A 27,886-nucleotide genomic window follows, 5' to 3' on the forward strand; every position below is an offset into this window, starting at 1 on the left:
CAAGATTCGGGGTGCAACGGCCTTTTTTTCGCTGGGCGGATTTTTTTCTTTTTTGGGGTAAGTTTTCGCGGCGATAATCTTGGGAATCTTAGCAGTCTTTTGGGCAGCAATCGGGCACTGGTGGGTTGTTAGGAAATTCTAGCCTATGCATTAGAACTTAAGGCTGGAGACAGCATGTTGCTGTTAAGTACATGGCCACCTAAAGTGCTTGAATAGTGGGGTGTGTCATTTATATAAATCAATATTCACATCAACTGGGAACTCGAGTGTTATCCAATTAAAGATGAGTTGAATCCATGTACAAAACCCTGAGAAAAGAAAAGCACCACTTGCATACTGAAAAGGAGACTCATTTGAAACATACAGATTCTGTGTTCGAGCATGCTCTGAGAGAAGCATTTGCAGTTTCATATCAGGCTACTAGAGGTATACCTGTAGGAGAGATGCTGTAACAAATACTGCTATGTGTTTAAATCTTTATGGAGAGGATCCAAAACTTAATAGTATTAAGATCAAAAGAAGTTTTGAACTGACCTGTGCCCCCCCCACCCAGTTTCACAGCTGAGTCAGGGCACTTGTGATGTGTGGAATTGTGGGAGTAGCCACTGTCTTACATTAAACCGTGCCACTGAGAAAAGCAGCAGTGGTGAGCAAGACTCCCAAGCCAGCAAATCATTTACAAGTTCTACTGAAACCCATGCTCCTGCTTCAAATAATGGCCCTGAAATTCCGGTAGAGCTCTTCCCGTGGGCAAACGAAAGAAAAAGAGGAAAAAGATGAGCACTTACCTGTTGCTGCTGCGTCCGTTGGAACTTCCGAGCCTGAGGCCTCTCGTGACTGCGCGTCGCAGCGCGTGCATGTTGGGACGTGCGCAGGCCACAATCTGGTGGCAACAGCCAATCAGGTGTAGTATAGATTCTCATTCATAGTAAGAGGAGTTCTGTAAGTCTGGAACTCCTATTACTATGAATGAGAAACCCCTCCCAAACACCCAAAATACAATTTAAAAAAAAATAGAAAATAAACTACATATTATTAACATTCACTTAAATTAAAGTTGTTATAAAAATATATATTTTCCTGACTTTTTAAAAAGTTTTTAAAATTAAGCCTTAAAATAATCTTACCATCGTGGGGAGGGTTTTTAAACAATAAAATGTTTTTTTATAACTTTATTTTAAAATGTTTTTGTGTATTTTTAAACACTTGCGCCTGTAAAAGTAGGCTATACGCTTGCATTTTGAGGTGCAAGATTTTAAAGGACATTTGCTGGGCAAGATAATCATAAATATTGGAAATCTTGCCCTGAAAGTGTTCTCGCTCCCGATATGCGTTGGATCTGTCAAGCCAGAAACTTGCACGCTGAAAACCGGCTTTTCCGATGACTTCCCAGGTCCGTAGAAACTTCGTACGGACCCGGGACATGGAATTTCAGTATTGAACTCTATCCTTCCAACACATTGAGGTCAGGTGCACAACTCATGAATCAGGTCTGGAGTGGAATGGAATAAAAGGAGCAAAACTGCATTGAGATTGAGATTTAGAATTCCTTTCAGCCATTCTTTATTTGGGGGTAGAGGGGTAGTTCACATGAACCTCATCACCTTTGGTCAGTATTGCAAGAAACTTTTTTTTTTAATAGCACAACTAAATTACTGAATACTATGTATAGAATTCCTTGCTATTCTAAAAAAAAATGGGAGATTGTTTCACTGAGTTGTAAAAGCACTGTGCAAAGTAGTATTGGAAAAGGTTTTGTTGTTGTGGTTTGTTGTATTCAGATATGTTTTAATGTGAGAAAGGGCTGCTGCTCTGAGGCAAGCTGCAAAACATTTGTGAACGGAAAATGTTCATCTATTGCCCATTGTTTAATAAGGTCATTTGTTTGACACAGCTGTAGTCTGATCATTTTTAACACGCTCGAAGATGAAAACATTTTTTCCAACTTCTATTTTGTTTATCCAGATACTACTTCAGGGCAAAAATCCAGGGATCGGATGGGAATATGCCTTGCCAAAATCAGAGACTGAGAATAATGCAGCTCCAAAACACAATTACACATGGGCTATTGTTCGTTCCGAATGCTCAGCTTCTTGTGGAGGAGGTAATGTTTCCTTGTGCAATCACTTGACATATGAATTTACAACATTTTTAGGTGGACCTGACCCATCATCAATTAGTGGAAGATGTGACTCGTGCATCTTCCTGTTGAATTGAGCAGTTATTAATCTATTACTTTCAGAATAAGTGGGATTTGCTGCTGGCTTTGAGGCTGGACAGACAAAAAGGAAAAAGGCTGAATAAACAGGGTGGTATTTCTTAGGTAATCCTAAGAACAATGGACACATGTTTCAGCTTATTCAACAATATCCTTCAAATTTTCCCTTGTTACTTTGGGTGTTTCATCTACTGCTTCCTTCCCTTGGAAAAAAGTGAATTTTGACTGCATTTTAGAAGAATATACTGATTAGGTTAGATGAAGTAGAGTGTAAGGCAGCTCACTTGGAGCATAAACACCGGCATAGACCAGTTAGCCCGAATGGCCTGTTTCTGTGCTGTAAATTCTTTGTAATACTATGTAATAGTTGAGCTTATTTGTCAACATGCCTGGAACTCCTTAACCTACAAAGGCTACCATCTGCTTATTAGTCCATAGGGTTGATATGCAATGAGTCAAAAATTGCTGTCAGAGGCATACCTCCGGTGTACGTCTCTGACCCAGGAAAGAATTACGCACCTACCTGCTGGCAACAAGGCTGTGAAACTTGCTGTCTGACACTGCGAGGCGGAGGACAGAGTAATGGCCCATAGATCCCAGGGATACAAGAGATGCAGAAGCGTACCTGGGATCACGTGGGCCTGGTCCTCCAATCACAAAGCAGAATTGCATTTTAATAATTTCCGAAGGGAATCCCGTAATGAGATGTAATGGAATCCCAAAATCTGATCTAATTACAATTTACAAAATTGGAATTTAATTCGCAAGTAGCTTCATTCCAGCAATCTCACTAAAAATGTAATTTTTTGATAATTTTAGAGATTATTAAAACTGTAATCGGGGCCAATATATACATAAACTCATTTGATGCAGTGTATGTGCATCGTTTACAGTATGAAAATATTTCAATCAGGCCTGAAAAATCCCTTACACTGATGCAAACAGGCCCTGCACCTCTTTGCATCAACCATAATATTTCCGTGCGCAATTGCTAGCCAGTCAGAGATAGCCCACCTCTGCACCAGTAATTGCTTTCCCGTGGCCCGCATGGATGTCCTGTCAATGCATACGTTCACAGACCAGAAGTTCCGGATTTCGTTTTTGCGCAAGCGCATGCGGAAATCCCGAACCTGAGGTGGATTTCAAAGCAGGTATGGCGGCATAATCAGAGTTCGCTGCCATACCGACCACAAAATCCGGGCCAATATACATGATCTGTTTTAAAATATTGTTTAATTATTATTCTTCCAGACCTTGTTTGCCAAACTGTAGTAGCTTCCCACAGTATACATTATTGCATTTTAAGCATATAACTGCAGATTTGCCTTTTATGGGAGCAAGCACAATTCTTTATGTCCATGGATAATTGCACATGTATTTTCTTAATAATTCCTGTTATCTGTTTGTGTCTCTCACCCCATCCCTCAACACACAATGTAATGCATAGAATATAAATGTATTTAAATGAGGTAAGGGATACACTAGATCTTTACTTCAATTTCGTTGATAATTCCAATGGAAATTGAGTTGCAAATGCATGTGGTTAATGAGTCCCTATGAGTAATTTGAAATATACTATTGTCAGGACAGATTGCAGCCATGAAGGGCAATGTGTACAAATAAAACTTACTTTAAGTAGTTGTTTATCTGCCTGAAAAAAAAAACACAATCCTTTTCCAAAACCAAAGGGGAGAAGTCATAATACCGGGAGGAAGATTTACAAATAAGCCTCCAGTGCAAAGTTTACGAGATATAACAGTGCTTTTACATTTAATCTGTGGAAGATCCAGAGAAACAGCACAAATGTCGACATTACAACAGGTGATAGGGAGAATCCCCACAGAAATTCAATCCCTTTACTTGTAGGGGTAGGGATGCAATATGTGGCCACTGAAAGGAATTTGTAAAGAAGTTTGTAAGAGATCTGCTGAGTGACAGTCAAGTAAGTGTTTAAGCATTTTTTAATTTGGTTCTTGGGAAATTTGAGGCGAGCATGTTTTTTGAGCTATCCTGTCTGATATTTCTGCCTAATGAGCGTTTTCTCCTAATTATTTTGCCCTTTGGATGCAAAACACTTTTTAACGCATATAAAAGTTGTATTCGATGATCCTCTCAAAGCATTTCATTGTTGGTAGTGCCTTTTTTTTTTACAGAATATAACATTTAAACTGATTATAAATAATTTTAAGAACATAAGAGCAGGAGTAGACCATACAGCCTACTCTACCATTCATGGCTGATCTTTGATCTCAACTCTACGTTCCCGCTCGATCTCCATATCCCTTGATTCCCCTAGAGTCCAAAAATCTATCTACCTCAGTCTTGAATATACGCAATGACTCAGCATCCACAGACCTTTGGGAGAGAGAATTCCAAAGATTCACAACCCTCTGAGTGAAGAAATTCCTTTTCATCTCAGTCTTAATTGGCCAACCCCTTATCCTGAGATTATGCCCCCTAGTTCTAGACTCTCCAGCCAGGGGAAACCACCTCTCAGCATCTACCCTGTCAATCCCCCTCAGAATCTTATATGTTTTAGAATCTCATTCTTCTAAATTCCAAAACGTATAGGCCCATTCTACTCAATCTCTCCTCATAGGACAACCCTCTCATCCCAGTAACGAATCTAGTAAAACTTTGTTGCACCGCCTCAAAGGCAAGTATATCTTTCCTCAGATACGATGATCAAAACTGTGCACAGTACTCCAGATATGGTCTCGCCAAAGCCCTGTACAATTGTAGCAAGACTTCCTTAATCTTGTACTCCAACCCCCTTGAATAAAGGCCAACATGCCATTTGCTTACTGTACCTCCATGCTAACTCTGTGTTTCCTGTACGAGGGCACCTAAATCTCTCTGAACACCAACATTTAATACAAAAGCAAAATATAGCGGATGTTGGAAATCGGAAATAAAAACAGAAATAGCTGGAAATACTCAGCAGATCAGGCAGCACCTGTGGAGAGAGAGAGAGAACATTTTAGGTGGTGATCTTTTCAGAATTGGAAAATGTTGCAGATGTAACAGGTTTTATGCATGAATAGAGGCAGGGAAAGGGAGAATGGTGAGGAGCGAACAAAAGGGAATGTCTGTGATAAGGTGGAAGGCAGGAATGATTGAATGGCAAAAGGGATGATGGTGCAAGGCAAAAGGAGATGGTAATGAGACAAGGAATAAACAAAAGATGGGTCTAGAAGAGGTGTAAATGGGAATAGCAGAATCATCAACAGCTGCCGCCTGAAAAAAATGGGGGCAGAGGTTATGATCAGAAATTGTTGAACTCAGTGTTGAGTCCGGAAGGCTGTTAAGTGCCTAATCGAAAGGTGAGGTGCTGTTCCTCGAGCTCACGTTGAGCTTCATTGGAACAATGTCATCATAGGTGGTCCCTCGAACGAGGATGACTTGCTTCCACATAAGTTCACAGTTGTTTCAATGAAGGACCCAATGTTCCAGTCCTGAACTCCAATTGAGGAGGTGGCAGAGGCCTGTGCGGGATTTTTTTTTTGCGTGTGGTGACTGTTGCAAATCAGCCAACACACGGGCTTGACAGAGCTAGGCCTTTATCCAGTGGCAAAGGTTAATCAGGACGACTGGAGACCTGCTCTGCTGCTTGGACCTAGTGCGCACACATAGACAGTGTGGGTTGGCCCATGCTGCCCCTGGGCCCTCGCCTCTTCTGGGCCCAGTACCCTCATTCACCGCTCTTCCACCACAAAAACACTCACCGCACCTCCGCCACATGGTGGGCCACTCCGACCTGCGAGAGAACACCACCGCAGGTCGGGAGTATGAGTTGGAGCATGTCACTGCAGCTTCCAGCGCAAGCCGCTCCAAGTGTATGACGGCTTCGAGGTGGGCGACTGGGTGACATCATCGGGACCCAGGTTGCCGTTTGGAACGTGGGCAGGAGCATCGACTGGGCCCTGGTAAAGCAGAGGAGTGGGAAGGTGGTGGCAGACTTGCGACGAGTGATCGGGATGGAGGAGCGATGAGGGATCGTGGCTGAGATTTGATGGGTGATCGTGACAGAGGTTCGGCGAATGTTTGGTGCGGAGATGCGGCAGCAGACCGTGGCGGAGGTGCAGCGAGTGTTTTTGGAACAGTGTAGGAGACAAAGGACAGAGAGGTCAGAGTGGATGTGGTGCCTAGAATGAATGTGACAGGCAACTGGGATAGGGAACAGGCTCAGGGTCACGCTTGAGGACTGAACAGGGGTGTTCCGCAAAGCGATCACCCAATCTGGGTTTGGTCTCCCCAAATGTAGAGTAGACCACATCGTGAGCAGCCAGTACAATACTAAATTAAAAGAAGTACAAATAAATCACTGTCTCACCTGGAAGGAGTCTGGGACCCTGGATGGTGGGAAGGAAGGAGGTAAAAGGGCAGGTGTTCGATCTCCTGTGCTTGCACAGGAAGGTGCCGTGGGAAGAGGAGCAGATGTTAGGAGTGATTGATAAGTGGACCAGGGTGTCGCAGAGAAAACGATCTCTTCGGAATATTGGAAAGGGAGGGGAAGATGTGTTTGGTGGTGGGATCACGCTGGTGGTGGCGGAAATGGCAGAGTATCTGTTGAATGTGGAAGCTGGTGGGGTGGAAGGTAAGTACAAGGGGAACCCTGTCATGGTTCTGGAAGGGAGAGGAAGGTGTGAGAGCAGAATTGTGGGAAATGGAACAGACACAGTCGAGGCACCTGTCAACCACGATGGAGGGAAATGCTCAGTTAAGGAGAATGGAAGACATATTGGAAGCACTGGTATGGAGGTGGTATCATCAGAACAGATGTGACAGAGTCGTAAAAACTGGGAGAATGAAATAGAGTCCTTACAGGAAGCGGACGGGAGGAAGTGTAGTCAATGTAGCTGGGGGAGTCAGTGGGCTTATAATGGATATTGGTTGATTGTCTCCATTTCGTGGGATAGGCTGAGAAGTCAAGGAATGGAAGGGAAGACTCTGAGATTGGCCATGTAAAGGCGAGGGATGGGTGGAAATTGAAAAAAGAGTTGATGAAATTTTCCACTTTGAGGCGAGAGCAGGAAACTGCACCGATACTGTTATGTCTTGAATAAAGAGTCAGACTAGATACTACGAGCTCAAAGTAAGGTGTGACTATAGTCCTTTATTGCAGATCTCAGAGCACTTTCCAGCCTGTGAGGCCTCCTTATAACCAGGTGCCCTTGGGACTCCAAGGGATAAGCCCTCTGGTGGTTAGACATGGTATTTACAGGTTTACATACATAACAGATACAATCCTCAATGTACCAGAAAAAGAGGTGAGGGAAGGGTCCTGAGTAGGACTGGAACACAAAATGTTCCACATATCCCATGAAAAGGCAGGCATAGCTAGGACCCATGTGGGTTCTCATAGCAACAGCTTTTATTTTGAGGAAGTGAGTGGAGTCAAAGGAGAAGTTGTTAAATGTGAGAACAAGTTGAGCCAGGTGGAGGAGGGTTTACCACCATTTTAAAAATATTCTGTTTTTCTATTCTTCCTACCAAAGTGAATAACTCACATTTCCCCACATTATACTCCATCTGCCACCTTATTGCCTACTCACTTTACCTGTCTATATCCCTTTGCAGGCTCCTTGTGTCCTCACAGCTCACATTCGTACCTAGCTTTTTATCATGAGCAAACTTGGCTACATTGCATTTGGTCCCTTCATCTAAGTCATTAATAAAGATTATAAATAGCTGAGGCCCAAGCACTGATCCTTGCGGCACCCCACTAGTTACAGCCTACCGATCTGAAAATGCCCTGTTTATCCCTACTCTCTGTTTTCTGTCCGTTAACCAATCCTCTATCCATGCTAATGTATTACCCCCAACCCCATGAGCCCTTGTCTTGCGTAACAACCTTGTATGTGGCACCATGTTGAATGCCTTCTGGAAATCTAAATATACCACATTCACTGGCTCCCCTTTATCTACCCTGCTAGTTACATCCTCAAAAAACCCTAATAAATTTGTTAAACACGATTTCCCTTTCATAAAACCATCTCCTAGATCGTTTGTTGCTTATAAAAAACTGTTTTTCCACAGGACTTTATGCACAGTAAAGTACAAACACTCTCTAAGGTAGGATTTTATTTCCAAGCCGAGCAGAGATTTGTATGGTAAATGGCAACAAAGCTTTGAAATGTAGCTGCAATGGCTTTAATCAATTTTTGCTGGAACATTTCACATCTTCTATGATTTAAAACAGCTGTTGGCATTTGTGGACTCAGAATAGAAATTAGGTTTAATGTGGACTGTTATACAGAAATGTATTATTGTAGAGGAAGGAAAGGATTATGTTTTAATGTTTTGTTTTGTAGGAATGAGAGAAAGGACAGAGCTTAACATAATAGATGAGATTGTAAAACATTACTTCATGCATGACTGATCAGGCTTACTTCCCAGTATAGAGCATTCTTCATTTGATAGGTAATGCTGCACAGGCCACTGTAAAATGACTAAAGTGCTCAGTACACAGTTTTTCAGTCTTACCCAACAACAACAAGCCGGTATAATTTTTAAACTCAAGCCTTTATTTTCTGCTTAAGTGAAATCTCAGGAGGCTCCTATAGCAACACATCATGTCGGCCTCCTCTTAGTAGAGGCACTGGCTGGGGTTAAGAGCACATACTTCACACCTTGGCACCAAAGAAAAGCACCATGTAAGAAGCTCTAGGCACAATCATATGGTTTTTCATTAAAATTATGATTGCATGTAGTCATTGTTCTTAGAAAAGTTGGAAAATGTCTTTAATTTGGTGGAAAAATTAGCATCTATGTGAATTGTTGGGGTCTGTAGATGATAACTTATTTATGGAGGGAAAGGGAAAGCTATATTCAAGGCAGCTGTGCAGTGACCAGATATCGAAGTTAAAAGAAAATCCCCTGTATGTCTCTTGTCGCTGGGAAGATGAGATTATTTGCTTTAGTAAACAATGGATCTGTGACTTGCTTAATGCATCTTTGGGCTGCTGATTGGATAATGTTAGTGAAGTCCCCAATGGCAGCCTAGAATAACAACAACAGCTTGTATTTACATAGTGTCTTTAACATAGTAAACCATCTCAAAGTGCTTCCGCACAGGAGCGTTATAAAACAAAATTTGACACCTAGCCACACAAGGAGAATTTAGGGAAGATGACCAAAAGCTTAGTCAAAGACATAGGTTTTAAGGAACGTCTTAAAGGAAGAAAGAGAAGTAGAGAAGCAGAGAGGTTTAGGGAAGGAATTCCAGAGTTTAGGCTGAAGGCGCGGCCACCAATGGTGGAGCGATTATAATCAGGGATGCTCACGAGGCCAGAATTAGAGGAGCGCAGATATCTCGGTGCTGATGGGGGAGTGGGGGAAGGCTGTTGTACTGCAGGAGATTAAAGAGATAGAGAGGGGGGAGGCTAAGGATTGATTTGAAAACAGGGATGAGAATTTTAAAATTGAGGCGTTGCTTAACCGGGAGCCAGTATAGGTCAGCGTTCACAGGGGTGATGGGTGAACGGGAATTGGTGTGATTTAGGGCATGGGCAGAAGAGTTTTTGATGACCTCAAGGTTACATAGGGTAGATGTGGGAGGCCAGCCAGGAGTGCGTTGGAATGGTCAAGTCTAGAGGTAACAAAGGCATGGAAAAGGGTTTCAGCAGCAGTCAGGCAATGTTACGGAGTTGGAAATAGGCGGTCTTAGTTATGGTGTGGATATGTGGTCGGAAGCTCATTTCAGAGTCAACTATGACACCAAGGTTGCAAGCAGTCTGGTTCAGCCTCAAACAGATGCTAGGAAGAGGAGTGGAGTCAATGGCTAAAGAACGGAGTTTGTGGCGGGGCCGAAGGCAATGGCTTTGGTCTTCCTGATATTTAGTTGGATTACATTTCTGCTCATCCAGTACTGGATGTTGGACAAGCAGGGTGACAATTTAGGGACAGTGGAGGGGTTGAGAGAAGTGGTGGTGGGTGCTGGGTGTCGTCAGCGTGTATGTGCAAACTGATGTTGTGTTTTTAGATGATGTCGCTAAGGGGGCAGCATATAGATGAGAAATAGGAGGGGGCCAAGGATAGATCCTCTGGGGATTCCAGAGGTAATGACAGTGGAGAGGGAAGAGAAGCCATTGCAGGTGATTCTCTGGCTATGGTTAGATGGATAAGAATGGAACCAGGTGAGTGTAGTCTCACCCAGCAAGACCATACGCGCACGTTCCTGTGCATGTTTGTGTTCATTTTCTCCACAGTTTCTCAGCAAATATTAATCTATATGATGAAAAAAATAGCCAGTCAGTGCTCTGTCAGAAAAGAGATTGAACTTACTATGAGCTGATTCTGAGCAGATGAACTGTGCAATAAAACCTTCAGCGCATCTACTTGCTCAGGGCTGCCAGAAATGGAAATACAGAGAACTCACATTTGGGTATATTTTTCATGGAATGTGAGACTGTCTATCTTACCTGTTCAAATAAATAGTGAGAAAACACTGTTATCTCAATTAATTCAACACGCCCATTCCTGTTACTGCAGCATCTAATAGTACACATTATAAGATTAACTACCTGTGTTCATATTAAGTATTTGCACAATAGAATAATAAAAGTTTTCTCTCTCTGTAAACATGGATCTGTCGAGTATGAAATAAACCTGAATCTGGTCATGATCATAATGCCATATTTTCAGGATACAGGATGAATAAATCTTATAGTGACATGCCTCTTCTTTGAGTTCCCTTTTTGCTATGTGGGCCTTACTTACAATAAATTAAGTTGAATGAGTAAAAGACTAAAGCCTGAATTTTTACTTGCGAGACAGGAGTGTGGGCTGCGTAGCAGGACGGGAGCATGAAGAAGTGAACAGCGCGTTCTCCACTGCGACTTTCAATTAATGGCCCCATTAAACTAGTTATGCACGTTTGCCGGCCCTATTAAATGGTGCGGCCCTGATGATGTCATTGATGACTCATTTCCAGCAGGGATAGTTAAAGCAGCCTCGGCCACATTGCATTTGAAAGCTCATGTAGGAGAGTGGAGGGAGAATTGTAATCGCTGCAAGTTATAAAAATGAGTTCCCCAAGACTGAGGGCTGCACTCCGCTTTTCAGATGCCTCATTACATAATCTGGTGGTGGGAGTCAGAGCACACAGGGAGGTCCTCTTCCCTGCTAATGGGCGGAAGAGACCTCCCCAAGAGACCAAAAGTGCATGGTTCAAAATTGCTGAGGAGGTCAACAGCAGGGATGTTGTCAGGCAGACGTGGATCTAGTGCAGGAAAAGATTCAGCGGCCGAAATTCCCCTGTTGTGCACCTCCGGGGGGTACTAACGGGACGCGCAAGTGTTTTTGTCTGGGGGACGCTACCAGTTCCCGCGAAATTGCACAGGAGTTAGCAGGGGCATGAATGCAGCAGCACCACGCCCCCCCGGATATCGCCCCGGGCTGCTGCGCCTCCGACGATGACGTCATCGCTATGCGCGGCAGCCCCTTTTCGTCCCGCTGAAGAAATTGTCAGCCTCGCGGGTCGCGAACTGAGCTGCATACTCCCATCGTGGGCAAAAGTTAAACGGGAGGTGTGCTGTGCCGCACGTCTCCATCATTTTTTTTTGCCACTTACTGGTCGGGCCGTTGTGCATTGATGTCATGAGGTCCGGGCCACGATCATGCAGCCTGACACTCTGTTTTGTTGCCGGGCTGTGGCCATGGCACCCCGTATCCCTGGTGACCCAGTAGAGGCCATCAAAGGGCCTACAGAGCTTGCAGCATCCGTCCCCTTCAACAATTAAATAGCCAATTGTGACTCCTCAGTGTCTAATTGGATCAGGAAAAGTGAGTGCAATGCCGCAATCACCTTCATCCTGATGTACCTGTTACCACATCCCCATCACTCTGCCTTCCCAAGCCTATTCTTGCTCATCATTCCTCACATCAATGTACCTGCCAGGTCCACCCAACCCACCCTCTCTATGCACCTACTCACATCCCTATCTGACTAAACACCCCTCACACGCATCCTCATCCTAATGTAATCATATCAAGTAACACCACAGAAGGACACCATTTGGCACTGCTACCCCACTCCCTCATAGTCACCCTCTACAGATGTAACCCACACACTCCTTACACTCATTCCATCACTCTCAATCAAACTTTTCTTCTTTCTCTCTTTGCAGCAGAAAAGAGCCCAGAACAGCCAAGAGAGGGAGCGAACTGAAGGCGGCCCTCCAGACATCAGTACTTTGACTCCAGCACAGGAGGACGCCCTGGAGGTTTCCAGAGGTGGAGGGCTGCTGGCAGTGGAAGATGGAGAGAGGGGGACCTCTCAGCAACCTGGTAACAGAATTACATCTCGTACAGTCACATGGCATACAGCAGTCATTCATAATTGTGACATGTCAGCAGCCAGTGAATCGTCACCATGCACATAATGGTATCATTACCCATTCTTAATATAACTTAAGAATTTCAAAATCATCTTTTTCTCTCCCACAGGTCCATCAAGAACCTGTCATCTGGCCAGCCAGAGGAGGAAGAAGACTCCTCCGAGGAGCCTTCAGTCTCTGAAGGTGCAACGTCAGTAGACCTAAGTACACCCAGCACCAGCGCAGAAATGCACACCTTGGTGGGTCCTATGCGAAATAGAGTGGTGTTGTCACCTGGTGTCTCACACATCACAAGCGAGCAAGAGCAGATGGTGTTGGCAAGGACAGCAGTGGAGGCTCTTCACCGGAGGGCGTAGGACACTCCCAGCTCTGCTCAGCAAGCAGATGCTGAGCCTTGGGGGCCATTGAGAAAGAGGGGTAGCAAGAAATGCAGGAGGCTCGGGCAGGTTTTTCAGCCGCGATGTCTGCAAATGTGCAGAGATTGGGGGAGTCCATCTCCAACATGAGCACCATATCACAGGCGCTGGCGACAATGTGCTGTTCCGATGAAAGGATGGCTACCTGCATAGAGCAGCTAATGCGCCACTCCCATGAGCACATGCTAGCTATGGACAACAGATGGCAGAGGCTCAAGGCCGAAATTCAGGTACGCCAGAAAGCTGGCACACCTATGAATTTTTACCTGGTTTTATCGCTCGGATCGATTTTCAGGACTTTGACCAACACGTTTGCCGGACATTCCCTGGGTTTTGGAGCCTGTGAAGGGCCCGCCGAAGACGATTACTCCTGCGACTGCAGGGGCAGACTCACCACCGTGATCTGAGAAAGTATCTGGGACTCTGACTGAGGAGGAGGCAATGGGGGAGAAGTGTGAGCGCTTTGAGAAGGGCCATAGTGAAGACGGGAATTCGACAGAAGGCAGGCTGAGGGGCTGAATTTGGGTCGGGACCGGGACTCCGCCGCTGCCACTCAGCGATGGAGTAGTGGTCACGTCACAGCGCGTGTGCGTCACCACGCTCTCTCCCCTCTGTTGAAGGGGAGAGAATCAGTCATTTTAAATCTTCGGCCACTGGGCCACCAGGTAAGGTTTCGGCCGGGCCAGTGCCCTGGCACTCGAGGGAGTATTAATGCACCTTTCTGTGACCCTGAACTTTGGCCCCCTCATCTCTAGGAGGGATGTATCCATTGACCTGGATCTTCATGGCCCCACTGCTGTGCAACAAGGTGCTCTCCAGTACCGTGCTATCAGGGAATTGTGGGCGGCCCATTAAAGGGATGATGGTGAGTGGGGGCCCCTCTCAAAGCGCTCACGCTTCTCCCCCATTGCCTTCCCCTCAGTCAGAGCCCCAGATGCTTCCTCATATCACGGTGGTGAGCCTGCCCCTGCACTGTCGCAGGAGGAGTAGTCTTTGGCAGGCCCCTCACAGGCTCCAAACCCCGGAGAATGTCCGCCAAAAGTGTCTAACCAGTTGCAGCAGGGAAGTGAGCAGCCTGCCTCTACTTCTGCTGAAGCCACAGGGGTTGCACATCGTAGAACCACTCGGAAAAGAAAAAAGACACAATCCTAAATGCGCAAGGGTAAGCACATGGGTGTATAAAAAAGTGTTATTGTTAAGGTTCTGTTACTGTTATCACACATATAAATGTATTTATTTTCACCACCGTCCGGCCATGCCCATTTTTATCTGCTACCTTGGAAGTGGTTGTGTGCATTGGAGTGAATGGTGATATATTACGTAACCTCTAGCAAGGGGGTTTGTGTGAAAGGAATGGCTTGGTCATTGTAGTGATGCTTTATGGTGTTGTTGGGAGCGTGGGGTGGTGGGGAGAACTTTACACATCATGTTGGCGTGGAGTGTAAAATGTTTCGGTGCAAGGGGTGTAGCAATTGTGTGGGGCGGACTGGTTGGGCTGGGTGCTCTTTACCTTTCTGCCATTGTTCATTGTTGATAGGTTTAAATATGTAACCTTCAGGGCTGCTGACCGAGGGCCATGTGGCTCTTTGTCGGCAGGCGCGGACAACAATGGGCCAGAATGGCCTCTTTCTGCGCTGTAGATTTCTATGTTTCTACGTTCTATGTTTCTATGTGGCACTCAAATGGGTGCATTGCAGGAAGTTAAGTAAATCTGCCCATGATGAGCCCATCCTGGCCTCCCAGGCAGCAATGTGCTCCGCTGCTGGTGCTGTCTGGACCTGCTCCTCCTCCTCGTCTTCTAGCTGATGCTCCTCCTCCTCTGAAGAGGCTGTGCACTCTGCACCTTGCTCCTCATGCAGCTCTAATCCTCGCTGCTGTGCTGTGTTGTGCAGGGCCCATCAGACCACAATGACTCTGGTGATCCTGGCTGGTGCGTACTGAATGGTTCCTCCAGATTTGTCAAGGCATCTGAAACGCAACTTTAGCATGTCTATTGTTTGCTCCATGACACATCTGGTGGACATGTGGCTTTCATTATATCCTCCTCGGTCTCATTGCTTGGCTTCCTCAAAGGTGTCATGAGCCACGTTGTTAGTGTAGCCTTTGTCTCCAAGCAGCCAGCCGGTACATGTGTTTGGAGGAGCGAAGAGCTGAGGGAGGGTTGACTGACGCATCACGAAAGAGTCATGGCAGTTGCAGGCAATTTGGGGCACACATGCATGATGATATTTTTATGGTTGCAGACCAGCTGCACATTGAGGGAGTGGAAGCCCTTGAGGGTGATGTGTGGGTGCCCTGATGGCCACATGTGTACAATTGGTTATGCCCTGCGCCCGTGGGAAGCCAGCCAGAGCGACAAGGCCGAGTGCCATCAGTGCCAAAGTTCGCATAATTGGCTGCCTTGTTAAACATAGCAGCGGTGACCTGTGCGATGCATCTGTGGACGGCCAACTGTGAGATGTTGCAAATGTCTGCTGCAAATCCCTGGAAGGAGCCTGAGCTGAGGAAGTTGAGGGCGCTGGTGACTTTGACAGCCACTGGTTAGATGTGTCCACCAAGTCATCTGGATAGCAGGTCTTCTTCCAGTAAGCTACAAATGTTTGTGGCAACCTGGCACGATAGCCCGAGCCTCCTTTGGCACTGCTGTTCAATCATGTTGAGGAAGCTCATCCTCTGCTTGTATATCCTGTGTTGGGAGTATCACCTCTGGTATGGTGCAGCCATACGCTGATGCCCTCTCTTCTGTGGAGCATCAGGTCGGTGAGGAGAAGGCAACTGTTGTGGTTGCTGGGGCTCATCTTGGTCTGATTCTGAGGACCAAGGTGAGACATATAAACAACACCCATGCTAATGTAATAGATGGGGCAGGTCAAGTGGATATCAGAGGACCAATCTGTCAATGTTGTGATACTGACTAGCAATGTGGTGAGAGTGGCTTCCGAGGTTGCAGAAAAGACTTGCAAACTCTGGACACCTAAATCCATACACAAAATGGAGCCAGAAAGAGTCTTTCCCTTCATCAAGGAATGAGGTGTAATGTGGAAGAATTTATGTGGCTTTTCATGCTCTCCATTAATGACCTCACACAATGGCCACTGATCTTCCACCTCACATAGACAGACGTGGTTCCCGAACTGCGTGATTCCCGTGGTCATCCAGTAAAAATCAAAAGCTCTGGTTTAAAAACCTTGTTGAGGGTCTCATAACAAGGATTTAATGACTTCAATTATGTCATCCACCTCTGCCATTCCGGTCTGTGGTGCGCTAGGAAATGTGCATGAGTTAAATGCGCGAGTTAGCGGGATGTTGGCGCGATCCCGACGCACTCACAATTTCAGCAATTTTTACTGTTGACCCAAGCCCGCACGCCCGGCAGCGGGAAAATTCCATCCTAATGGTTTGGTGGCTAGTTAAAGTTTCAAATGGACTCTGGCTCATCTATTCACTTCTTGAAATCACCAACTCTATCTGAAAACCTACTAACTGCAATTACACATTTTACAATTTATGGTATACCATAGACTTAAAAATACACTGCACAAACCACCTGCCTTCATTGCAAGTGACCTAAGAACCAGACCTCAACCAAAACCAACTAGCTCCCAATCAATGAAGAACAAAGTGTGTATAGGTTGAGGGAGATAAAACATAGCAAAGGAATAAAAACGAGAAAGAGAAAAGTAGTGAGAGTGGGGTGTAAGAAACAAAACAAAATATGCTGGCCGTTCAATGCTAAATGACTAAATGCAGGAAATTAAACCACTAATGTTTCCTTCTTTGTTTTGTAATAAAGATTACCTCAGCTTAACTTAAACTGCTCAATTCACCTTTCAATGATGTTCTTCAGCTCTTGAATGGCGATCCTTTTATTGACAAAGAAAAGGCTAAGTTCAGATCCCTTGGATTTTTAATTTTTTTGACCCACTAATTTCTTTGTCAAGGCTCCCTGTCGAGCCAGGGTGAAACTAGTGTCTCAGAGGGGGGAAAAACACTTTTGACTGGCTTAGCATTTAGCTGCTGTTATTGTCCGTAAGGAATTACTTGCACCTGTGGGTGCCCTTCATACCCATAACAATCTTACAAATAGTCTCTCACCATTTATGACTGTTAGTCTGGCTTTTCCATTTCCATTCATATGGATATCGTAAAGGTCATGTCACTGTGCGGTCAGATTTAGGGAGATTTTTCACTCCTTGCTACACAAATTCAAAGGAGCCAAGGGTTTTGTTTGATAGGCCTCCTGCGTATTTACCAAAGAATAGCTTTCCCACAAGGTTCAAGTGTAGCTTTACTGCACTTTTACTATGAACAAAGGTCAGCATGGCTTCTGTGTGCTGCAAAAGTAGCCAAGATAAAATGGCTTATTGATCAAGTTTATATACAAGTTTATTTATTTATTGTTTTATAAAGGTCTGGGAAGCTCACTCATCTTACAGCACACATTATTGAGTGCACAATGGGGGAGAGTTGGCTCTCCCCTCCCAAACAAAAAGTAGCATTAAATACATACCAACAGGTTATGTCGTATAGATTTGCAACTAATGTCTTATTTATATGACATGTAAAATAAGCACAAGCGATGGGCAGTTGGGGTAGATTAAATTTGATATTGAGGGGAATGGGAACGTCTGCTCAGGAGAAAACTACAGAATGTTGTCAATAGAGATTACAATATATGATTTCGAATGGAGGGTTCAAAACTGTGTAGTTTCTTTTTGATGTGAGACAATTGTGGGGATTTTGTAAAGGAAAGATTTCAGTGCTATGGGGAAAGAGCAAGGGAGTGGGCTAATTGGATAGCTCTTTCAAAGAAAAAGCTCAGGCATGAAGGGCCGAATGTCCTCCTTCTATGTTCTACGATTCTGTGATAAGGTCTGCTCCCTAGGGCCGATATTACAAATGTGTATTACTAGTGGCAGCCATCATGTCAATGGGTCAAAAGATCCCCCTACCGAGGCCCAACCACAGCCTCGGTCTAAATTTTGAGTACTTACCACCCATTCTGGTTAAGAACCGCCCATTTTGCCAAGGATCGCGTTTCACCGCTGAGAATCTACATGTAATATCCATTTTCTCGCCAGGTGGTATTTTTTCCCTTTTTTATGAAATTTTTCGGCAGCGTTATTTGAAGAATTTTGGGTCTTTTTGGGTTGCAATCCGGCGGTGGGGGGCTTTAGGGAAAGTCTAGCCCCAGTTAGTCTATGTTAGTGGTGTTGTCCAGGATACAAGGGGACCTCCTCTGCTCTTCTTCAGATAGTGCCATAGAATCTTTTACATCCACTTGAGAGGGAAAAGGTTTAACATCTCATCCGAAAGGCAGCATTTCTGACAATGTAGTACTCCCATGTAGTCTCAGCTGAATTATGTGTTCAAGACCCACTGGGTGGGACTTGAACTTATGAACTTTTGATTCAGTGGTAAGAGTCCTCACACAATTGTTAGTTCCCATTACCCTTAATTTGCTGATCTGAATTTAGATGCCGATCAAGCAAGGCTATTTTGATCTTCATTTGCTGACCCCAATATCCTGACTCCAGCTCCAATCAGCAAATCTAATCCAACAAATTGAACCAAACTTAACCTTCATCTAAACTTTGTAGGATAGATAATCTCGGATCAGTGTTCAAGTCCACTGGATCATATAGAAACATAGAAAATAGGTGCAGGAGTAGGCCATTCGGCCCTTCTAGCCTGCACCGCCATTCAATGAGTTCATGGCTGAACATTCAACTTCAGTACCCCATTCCTGCTTTCTCGCCATACCCCTTGATCCCCCTAGCAGTAAGGACCTCATCTAACTCCTTTTTGAATATATTTAGTGAATTGGCCTCAACAACTTTCTGTGGTAGAGAATTCCACAGGTTCACCACTCTCTGGGTGAAGAAGTTCCTCCACATCTCGGTCCTAAATGGCTTACCCCTTATCCTTAGACTGTGACCCCTGGTTCTGGACTTCCCCAACATTGGGAACATTCTTCCTGCATCTAACCTGTCTAACCCCGTCAGAAGTTTATATGTTTCTATGAGGTCCCCTCTCATTCTTCTGAACTCCAGTGAATACAAGCCCAGTTGATCCAGTCTTTCTTGATAGGTCAGTCCCGCCATCCCGGGAATCAGTCTGGTGAACCTTCGCTGCACTCCCTCAATAGCAAGAATGTCCTTCCTCAGGTTAGGAGACCAAAACTGTACACAATACTCCAGGTGTGGCCTCACCAATGCCCTGTACAACTGTAGCAACACCTCCCTGCCCCTGTACTCAAATCCCCTTGCTATGAAGGCCAACATGCCATTTGCTTTCTTAACCACCTGCTGCACCTGCATGCCAACCTTCAATGACTGATGTACCATGACACCCAGGTCTCTTTGCACCTCCCCTTTTCCTAATCTGTCACCATTCAGATAATAGTCTGTCTCTCTGTTTTTACCACCAAAGTGGATAACCTCACATTTATCCACATTATACTTCATCTGCCATGCATTTGCCCACTCACCTAACCTATCCAAGTCGCTCTGCAGCCTCACAGCATCCTCCTCGCAGCTCACACTGCCACCCAACTTAGTGTCATCCGCAAATTTGGAGATACTACATTTAATCCCCTCATCTAAATCATTAATGTACAGTGTAAAAGAACCTATCGAAATTTCCTTTCATCACTTAGTTCTTGTCTCCCAACAAGGTTAAGGTTAAATTCCTAATTTTAGCTCACTTATGGAGGTTGAATCATTCTCATGAGAGATAAAAAAAATCTAAAGGTGAGCTGTCTCCTTATACCTCTTGGTGTTTGAGTAATTTGTGGGATTTATGGAAAAGGGGATTAAAAATTGAAAAGTGGAGTTTTTTTCAAGTGGCCTGTGTAAAATTCCAATACTACCAGATGCAGTGTCTGAGTTGCTTATCCTGGGATGTGAGGTGGGATAGCAGGAGTACAAATTGCTTTCCTCCCACAATCCATTTTAACATTATGGTGGCCGAAATTGCCCTCAGCGGGAAATTGACGAGGGCGCTTTGAATTAACCGGAAAGTTACCGCCCGACGGGAGTCAGAGTGAAGAGCCGGAAAATTTGTCCCTTTAACTCTGACACCGCTTCCCAGCACTTTGGGGCGTTGTTTGAGGCAGTGTAGGGGTGGCTTTGCAAGGGGAGGGACACTGCGAGGCCGATGTGGTGCCCACTGAGCCACCAAAAGGGGGTGCCGGGCTTTCTGCTGACGGCCTTGCCGAACTAGCAGCTGCCATTGTTGGGCCGACTGAGGAGTCGGCCAACAATTAAAACAAAATGGTGGCTGTGGCGGTGCGCCCTTCCCTTTACAGGCGGCTGCACTGTCACAGCCACTGGCAGCTTCCACTGGGGGCACCGACCAGCGGTGACTGCACTTCTGTGGGGCAATTTGCCCTGTGTGGTGGTAAGGGGTCGGTGCGTCAGGCAGGGCGGAAGCACGGATCGCAGCGGAAACCTATTCCCGCTGCCCTCAACTCGGGGGCAATTGCGGATGGGTCAGCCCCGCCTCCTGCTCCCAGGCGGAAAGCACGGACTTTAAAGAAGGGGGCAACTTCGCCCAGAGATCTGCTGACTAGAAATGTGCTTCCAATCCTTCGCCCTTTCAATGTGCCCTGCCAATTCTTCACAACTTGAGGGCAGAGAAATGTCAGTGACCTGTGTAAACAAACAAATGTTTCTGAATTAGGTGTCCACTGAAAAAACATTAATTACTATTTAAGAAAACAGCAGTTGGTATAAGGAACACAATTTACTTTTCAGAGTTGGATATCTTTCACTCCTACTGAAATCAACAAAGTTAGTTATAGGTTGACTGAGTTATTGTTGCTGCAGAGGCTATTTGTGTAAGTACAATGTCACTTGTGTTATCAGCTGTGCCGCTTATTGGCCGCATCAAAAATCATTCCAATAGTTTCTGGGCTTAATTGATTTTTTTGCAGGTAATAGATTGTATTATTCTAATTGGGGAGCCCATAAATGTTCTAAATTTGTTTTGCTCATGTATCCAATATAAATCAATAGCCCAATTTTTTGCGCTCACCGTTCACTACGCTTACATCTTCCCACAGACCTTTTTGCAGGGTTTTGAGTGTCGTCAAGCAAGTGATCCAGTGCGGTGCCCTCGACAGAGGATCTATGGCATGTGTGAGCAGATAAAGCGTGTCTTTTCAACCAGTCAGTTTGAAGAAGCCTCACTGAGATACGCAGAGTCTAAACCAGAAAGTATAAATTAGAATAATTAATTCTAAATTGCCATAAAATTCTAGGGCCAGAGGGCATAGGCACAAGCTTGGCAGAAGGAAGATGCACAGAGAGTTTAATTTTAACTACTTTACACACAGCACAATGCACATGTGGAAAAACTTGTCCACAGGAGCAGTGGAGGTAGATAATGTGGAATGGACTGTGTAGGTAGATAATGTGGAATAATGAGAGTCGAATAGGAAGTTTGAAATGGAGAGATTTTAGTTTTGGGACCAGTCAGATGGACCGAAGAACCTTTTCCAATCTTGTACTTTCCTATGTTCCTACAAGTAGATGTCGCAATGTAACCTAATTTAACTGTTATAAATCTGCAAGAGACACCTTGTTATAACATTCTCAACTCTTTGAAGAATTGGCCTTTTGGGTCTTTTGCATGATTTCAGCTTTATATGTGGAGCACAGAAGATTTGATGGAACTTGCTACCGTAAAGCTATATTCCAAACTAGTCTTTCACAGTTCATTGAAGCTGTTTGACTTTAATATAAATAGATATCGTGCATTCTATCTCTTTCCTGCCCAATATGTGGAATTTTACATTGAAAACTGCAGCAAAACAAACAGTGAAATTAATATAGGTAAAACAACATTTCTTAAAAATGACATGTTGAAGTGATTTTATGGACAAGTGATTTTGATTATACGTTTATATTGAGGATACAAATTTTGGGGGCATACGAAATGGAGGAAGATGCTCCATAGACCCTCGCGGTTGACAGTGTCAAAGGTCAAAGAAGGCCATGTATAAGTGCTGGCGCTGCTCCCTGCATTTTTCCTGCAGCTGTCGCGCAGGAATTGGAGGGTAGCTAATGTAACCCCACTTTTTAAAAAAGGAGGGAGAGAGAAAACAGGGAATTATAGACCGGTTAGCCTGACATCAGTAGTGGGAAAATGTTGGAATCAATTATTAAAGATGTAATAGCAGCGCATTTGGAAAGTAGTGACAGGATCGGTCCAAGTCAGCATGGATTTATGAAAGGGAAATCATGCTTGACAAATTTTCTAGAATAGCAGAGTGGACAAGGGAGAACCAGTGGATGTGGTGTATTTGGACTTTCAAAAGGCTTTTGACAAGGTCCCACATGAGATTAGTGTGCAAAATTAAAGCACATGATATTGGCGGTAATGTACTGATGTGGATAGAGAGCTGGTTGGCAGACAGGAAGCAAAGAGTAGGAATAAACGGGTCCTTTTCAGAATGGCAGACAATGACTAGTGGGGTACCGCAAGGCTCAGTGCTGGGACCCCAGCTATTTACAATATACATTAATGATTTAGACAAAGGAATTGAATGTAATATCTCCAAGTTTGCAGTTGATACTAAGCTGGGTGGCAGTGTGAGTTGTGAGGAGAATGCTAAGAGGCTGGAGGTTGACTTGGACAGGTTAGGTGAGTGGGCAAATACATGGCAGATGCAGTATAATGTAGATAAATGTGAGGTTATCCACTTTGGTGGCAAAAACAGGCAGGCAGAATATTATCTGAACAGTGACAGATTAGGAAAAAGGGAGGTGCAACGAGACCTGGATGTCATGGTATGTCAGTCATTGAAAGTTGGCATGCAGGTACAGCAGGCGGTGAAGAAGGCAACTGGTATGTTGGCCTTCATAGCGAGAGGATTTGAATATAGGAGCAGGGGGTTCTTATTGCAGTTCTACAGGGCCTTGGTGAGGAGACACTTTGAATATTGTGTACAGTTTTGGTCTCCTAATCTAAGGAAGGACATTCTTGCTATTGGGGGAGCACAGCGAAGGTTCACCAGATTGATTCCCGGGTTGACATATGAAGAAAGACTGGATCGACTCGGCTTATATTCACTGGAATTTAGAAGAATGAGAGGGGATCTCATAGAAACATATAAAATTCTGACGGGATTCGACAGGTTAGATGCAGGAAGAATGTTCCCGATGTTGGGGAAGTCCAGAACTAGGAGTCATAGTCTAAGGATAAGGGGTAAGCCATTTAGGACCGAGATGAGGAGAAATTTCTTCACAGAGAATTGTGAACCTGTGGAGTTCTCTACCACAGAAAGTTGTTGAGGCCAGTTCATTAGATATATTCAAAAGGGAGTTAGATGTGGCCCTTACGGCTAAAGGGATCAAGGGGTATATGGAGAGAAACATAGAAACATAGAAAATAGGTGCAGGAGTAGGCCATTCAGCCCTTCTAGCCTGCACTGCCATTCAATGAGTTCATGGCTGAACATGCAACTTCAGTACCCCCTTCCTGCTTTCTCGCCATACCCCTTGATCCCCCTAGTAGTAAGGACTTCATCTAACTCCTTTTTGAATATATTTAGTGAATTGGCCTCAACTACTTTCTGTGGTAGAGAATTCCACAGGTTCACCACTCTCTGGGTGAAGAAGTTTCTCCTCATCTCGGTCCTAAATGGCTTACCCCTTATCCTTAGACTGTGACCCCTGGTTCTGGACTTCCCCAACATTGGGAACATTCTTCCTGCATCTAACCTGTCTAAACCCGTCAGAATTTTAAACATTTCCATGAGGCCCCCTCTCATTTTCTGAACTCCAGTGAATACAAGCCCAGTTGATCCAGTCTTTCTTGATAGGTTAGTCCCACGATCCCGGGAATCAGTCTGGTGAATCTTCGCTGCACTCCCTCAATAGCAAGAATGTCCTTCCTCAAGTTAGGAGACCAAAACTGTACACAATACTCCAGGTGTGGCCTCACCAAGGCCCTGTACAACTGTAGCAACACCTCCCTGCCCCTTTACTCAAATCCCCTCGCTATGAAGGCCAACATGCCATTTGCTTTCTTAACCGCCTGCTGTACCTGCATGCCAACCTTCAATGACTGAAAGCAGGAATGGGTACTGAAGTTGCATGATCAGCCATGATCATATTGAATGGTGGTGCAGGCTCGAAGGGGCGAATGGCCTATTCCTGCACCTATTTTCTATGGTTCTATGTCTATGTCCGTTGTACCCCGTCGGGGACAAAATCTTCACTGTGAGTCCGGGAGGAGCTCCTCAGCCACAGGGAGAAGATGGTTGAGGAGGACTCTAGCGACGACCTCCCCAATGGCTGATAACAGGGAGATTCCTCTGTAGATGCCGCAGTTGGACTTGCCCCCTTTTTTAAAGATGGTCACGATCACTGCATCTCTGAAATCTCCCGGCATGCTCTATTCCCTCCAGTTGAGAGAGATGAGGCCATGTATTCGGGTCAGTAGTGCCTCTCCACCATACTTCAGTGCCTCAGCAGGGATTCCATCCGCTCCCGAAGCCCTGTTCTTATGCTCCTTTATGGCTTTTTCTACCTCGTACAGTGTTGGGGTTTTACTGAGGTAGTGGCGATTAGCATGCTGCGGGATGGAGTTGAGAGTCTCGGGTGAGGAGATCTTCGAAGTGCCCCTTCCAGCGGGCCCTGACTGCCTCGGTGTCTTTGATGAGTGTTTCCCTGTCCTTGGCCAGCAGTGGGGTGGGGCCTTGGGTATTTGGGCCATAGGTGGCCTTGACTACGATGAAGAATCATCGCACATCATGGATGTCGGCCAGCTGCTGTATCTCCTGTGCTTTCTCCATCTACCACCTGTTCTTTAGGTCCCCGGGTTTTTTGTTTGACCTCAGCCTTGAGCCATCTGTAATGCTGTTTTGCTGCTCCTGAGTTGGGTTGCTGTTTAAGGCTCAGAAATGCCCTACACTTGCAATCTATAAACTCTTGGATCTCCTGATCATTCTCATCGAACCAGTCCTGGTGTTTCCTGGTTGAGTGACTGAGCGTCTCTTCGCAGGCACTGGTTATGGGGGCCTGGAGGGTAGACCAAGCGCTGTGGGCATTTTGCATCTCAGGGTCATCAAGGCGCATCAGGTTAGCTGTGAGGCACTGACTGTATAGGACTCTCTTAGCTGGGTCCTTAATTGCCCCGGCATTGACTTTTTTGTGGTACTGCTTCTGCTGTCCCCTCAGCTTTGGAGCTATGCTGATGTCAATGATGGATCAGATTAGGCGGTGGTCCGTCCAGCAGTCGTCAGCTCCTATCATGGCACGGGTGATGCGCACATCCTTGCGATGACATAGTCGAGCAGGTGCCAGTGTTTGGAGCGAGGGTTCGTCACCATCATCCGCCTGCTCCACAACGACATGTAGGCCGTGATCCTTACCAACGGATCCATTACAGACCCAATCCACGTCTGGACCAGGGTCAAACAGGACTGCGTCATCGCCCCAACCCTCTTCTCAATCTTCCTCGCCGCCATGCTCCGTCTCACAGTCGACAAGCTCACCGCTGGAGTGGAACCAACCTACAGAACCAGTGGGAAGCTGTTCAAACGACGCCATCTCCAGGTCAGGTCCAAGACCACCCCAACCTCTGTCATTGAGCTACAGTACGCGGACGACGCCTGCGTCTGCGCACATACAGAGGCTGAACTCCAGGACATAGTCGACGGATTTACTGAGACATATGAAAGCATGGGCCTTGCGCTAAACATCAGCAAGACAAATGTCCTCCACCAGCCTGTCCTTACCACACAGCACTGTCCCCCAGTCACCAAGATCCACGGCGTGGCCCTGGACAATTTGGACCACTCGGGAGCCTCCTATCAACAAGAGCAGGCATTGATGACAAGATCCAACACTGCCTCCAGTGCGCCAGTGCAGCCTTCGGCGCCTGAGGAAAAGTGTTTTTGAAGACCAGGGCCTCAAAACTACCACCAAGCTCATGGTTTACAGGGTTGTAATAATATCCACCCTCCTGTATGGCTCAGAAACATGGACCATGTACAGTAGACACCAAGTCGCTGAAGAAATACCATCAACGATGTCTCCGCAAGATCCTACAAATCCTCTAGGAGGACAGACACACCAACATTAGCATCCTCGACCAGGCCAACATCCGCATCATCGAAGCATTGACCACACTTGATCAGCTCCACTGGGCAGGCCATATAGTTCGCATGCCAGACACATGACTCCCAAAGCAAGCGCTCTACTCGGAACTCCTTCACGGCAAACGAGCCAAAGGTGGGCAGCGGAAACGTTACACGAACACCCTCAAAGCCTCCCTGATAAAGTGCAATATCCCCACTGACACCTGGAAGACCTTGGCCAAAGATCACCCTAAGTGGAGGAAGCGCATTCGGGAGGGCGCTGAGCACCTCGAGTCGTGGCCGAGAGCATGCAGAAATCAAGCACAGGCAGCGGAAAGAGCATGCGACAAACCAGTCCCCACCCACCCCTCCCACCTGTGACGGAGACTGATTCTCGTATTGGACTTGTCAGCCACCTAAGAAGTCATGTTAAGAGTGGAAGCAAGTCTTCCTCGATTCCGAGGGACTGCCTATAATAATGATGATGATATTGAGGATAATAGTTTTGAGACACTCTCCCATGCTGTACAACTGTTTGACCAATGTTTTACAGTTGCATAGAATGGGAGGCATTTCTGATACAGCGCACTCAAAATAAGTACTTTCTAGCGATCACTTCTACTAAATTACTATACCTGATGTGTTGGTGAACTACAATAGTATTGTTGAAGAACAGTGACTGTGAAATTCGACACCGTAGTTAAGGCCAGTTTGGAAAAAAAAATGGTGTCCTCCTTGCTTCTGCCCACGTCTGGCATGGCCCTTGCTGGTTGCAACCTTGGTGAGGGCAGTAGAGCGGGCGGGACATGTGTGCTCCAGCAACAGGCAGAGTAGGCAGATTGTGATTTCAGTCAGCGTGTAATGCTGATTTGATGCCGACATACCATTTTGGACATCGCCATTACAATCGACGCCCTCTCCTGAACGTGCATCCGAATGTGGCAACTACGCAACAAGGGCTATCTGCTCTACACTTGGCTATAACTCCCCACCGCAACCCCACCACTCGTGGCCAGCAATCATATAATGGACAGCCATGTTGCCACGAGGAACATTATCGGCAGAACGCCAAGCTGCATAACCAGCTGTTCCGCTGCTTTGACAGCTCGGGAGGAGTTCTCCAGTACTTGCTGGATCAGGTGTTTCAATCCGTGGTGGTATGCTGCATCCTGCACAACTTGGCTATCATGAGGGTGCAGCCCTTGCCACCACAGGTTCCGCGATCAGCTCGAGGAGAAGGAGCAAGGGAGGAGGCAGCCTGCAAATCCCCATTCCAGACAGCTGTCCATGAATGCGTCATCAGACTCCAGTTCCCAAAAATGAAACTCAGATTCCTGTTGCTCAACACTTCCACACCTCACCATCCCTCTGTCATGGAACATCTTAGCATCCTCTTGGCCACAATACTGAAATGAAGGCCAGCACAAAACATGCATTCCAAACATAATTTATGTATGATTAATTCTAAAATTACATAACAAAGTCAACTAATCACTCTTGTGCATTCCCCTAGTGCCTGTCTGTCATGTGCCTTTGCCTATCCTATTGCTCCTATGAAGTGCTGACTGCAGGGAGCGAAACTGCAAATGGCCTTGCAGGATGACCTTAAGTAGCTGTGGGCCTGGAAGGCCCGGCTGTAGACTGCACCACCTTGGCATGGGCAACAACAGTCTGTGCTGGCTGGCTGACCAGCATCAGCAAGGGCACTGGTGAAGTGGCAGTGGTGGGAGGACAAATGCTGTCATCCAAAGAGAGTACAGCAGGTTTGTGTACCATGGAGCCATTGCCAGCTCCCCGGGGCGGAGCCTCAGCATTCTTAGTT

The 27,886-nt window shown here is 45.7% G+C and overlaps 1 protein-coding gene across 1 annotated transcript in view; it reads left to right on the forward strand.

Annotated features, from left to right (window-relative positions):
- LOC139264391 (A disintegrin and metalloproteinase with thrombospondin motifs 16) overlaps nt 1-27,886 on the forward strand; it is a 469,636-nt gene that overhangs the window by 286,610 nt on the left and 155,140 nt on the right. The window contains exon 17 of the mRNA XM_070880768.1: nt 1,966-2,104. Coding sequence (XP_070736869.1) covers nt 1,966-2,104 — 139 coding nt within the window. The remainder of the gene's footprint in view (nt 1-1,965; nt 2,105-27,886) is intronic.

The sequence above is a fragment of the Pristiophorus japonicus genome, chromosome 5 (genome assembly GCF_044704955.1).
Source record: "Pristiophorus japonicus isolate sPriJap1 chromosome 5, sPriJap1.hap1, whole genome shotgun sequence".
Taxonomy (NCBI): domain Eukaryota; kingdom Metazoa; phylum Chordata; class Chondrichthyes; family Pristiophoridae; genus Pristiophorus; species Pristiophorus japonicus.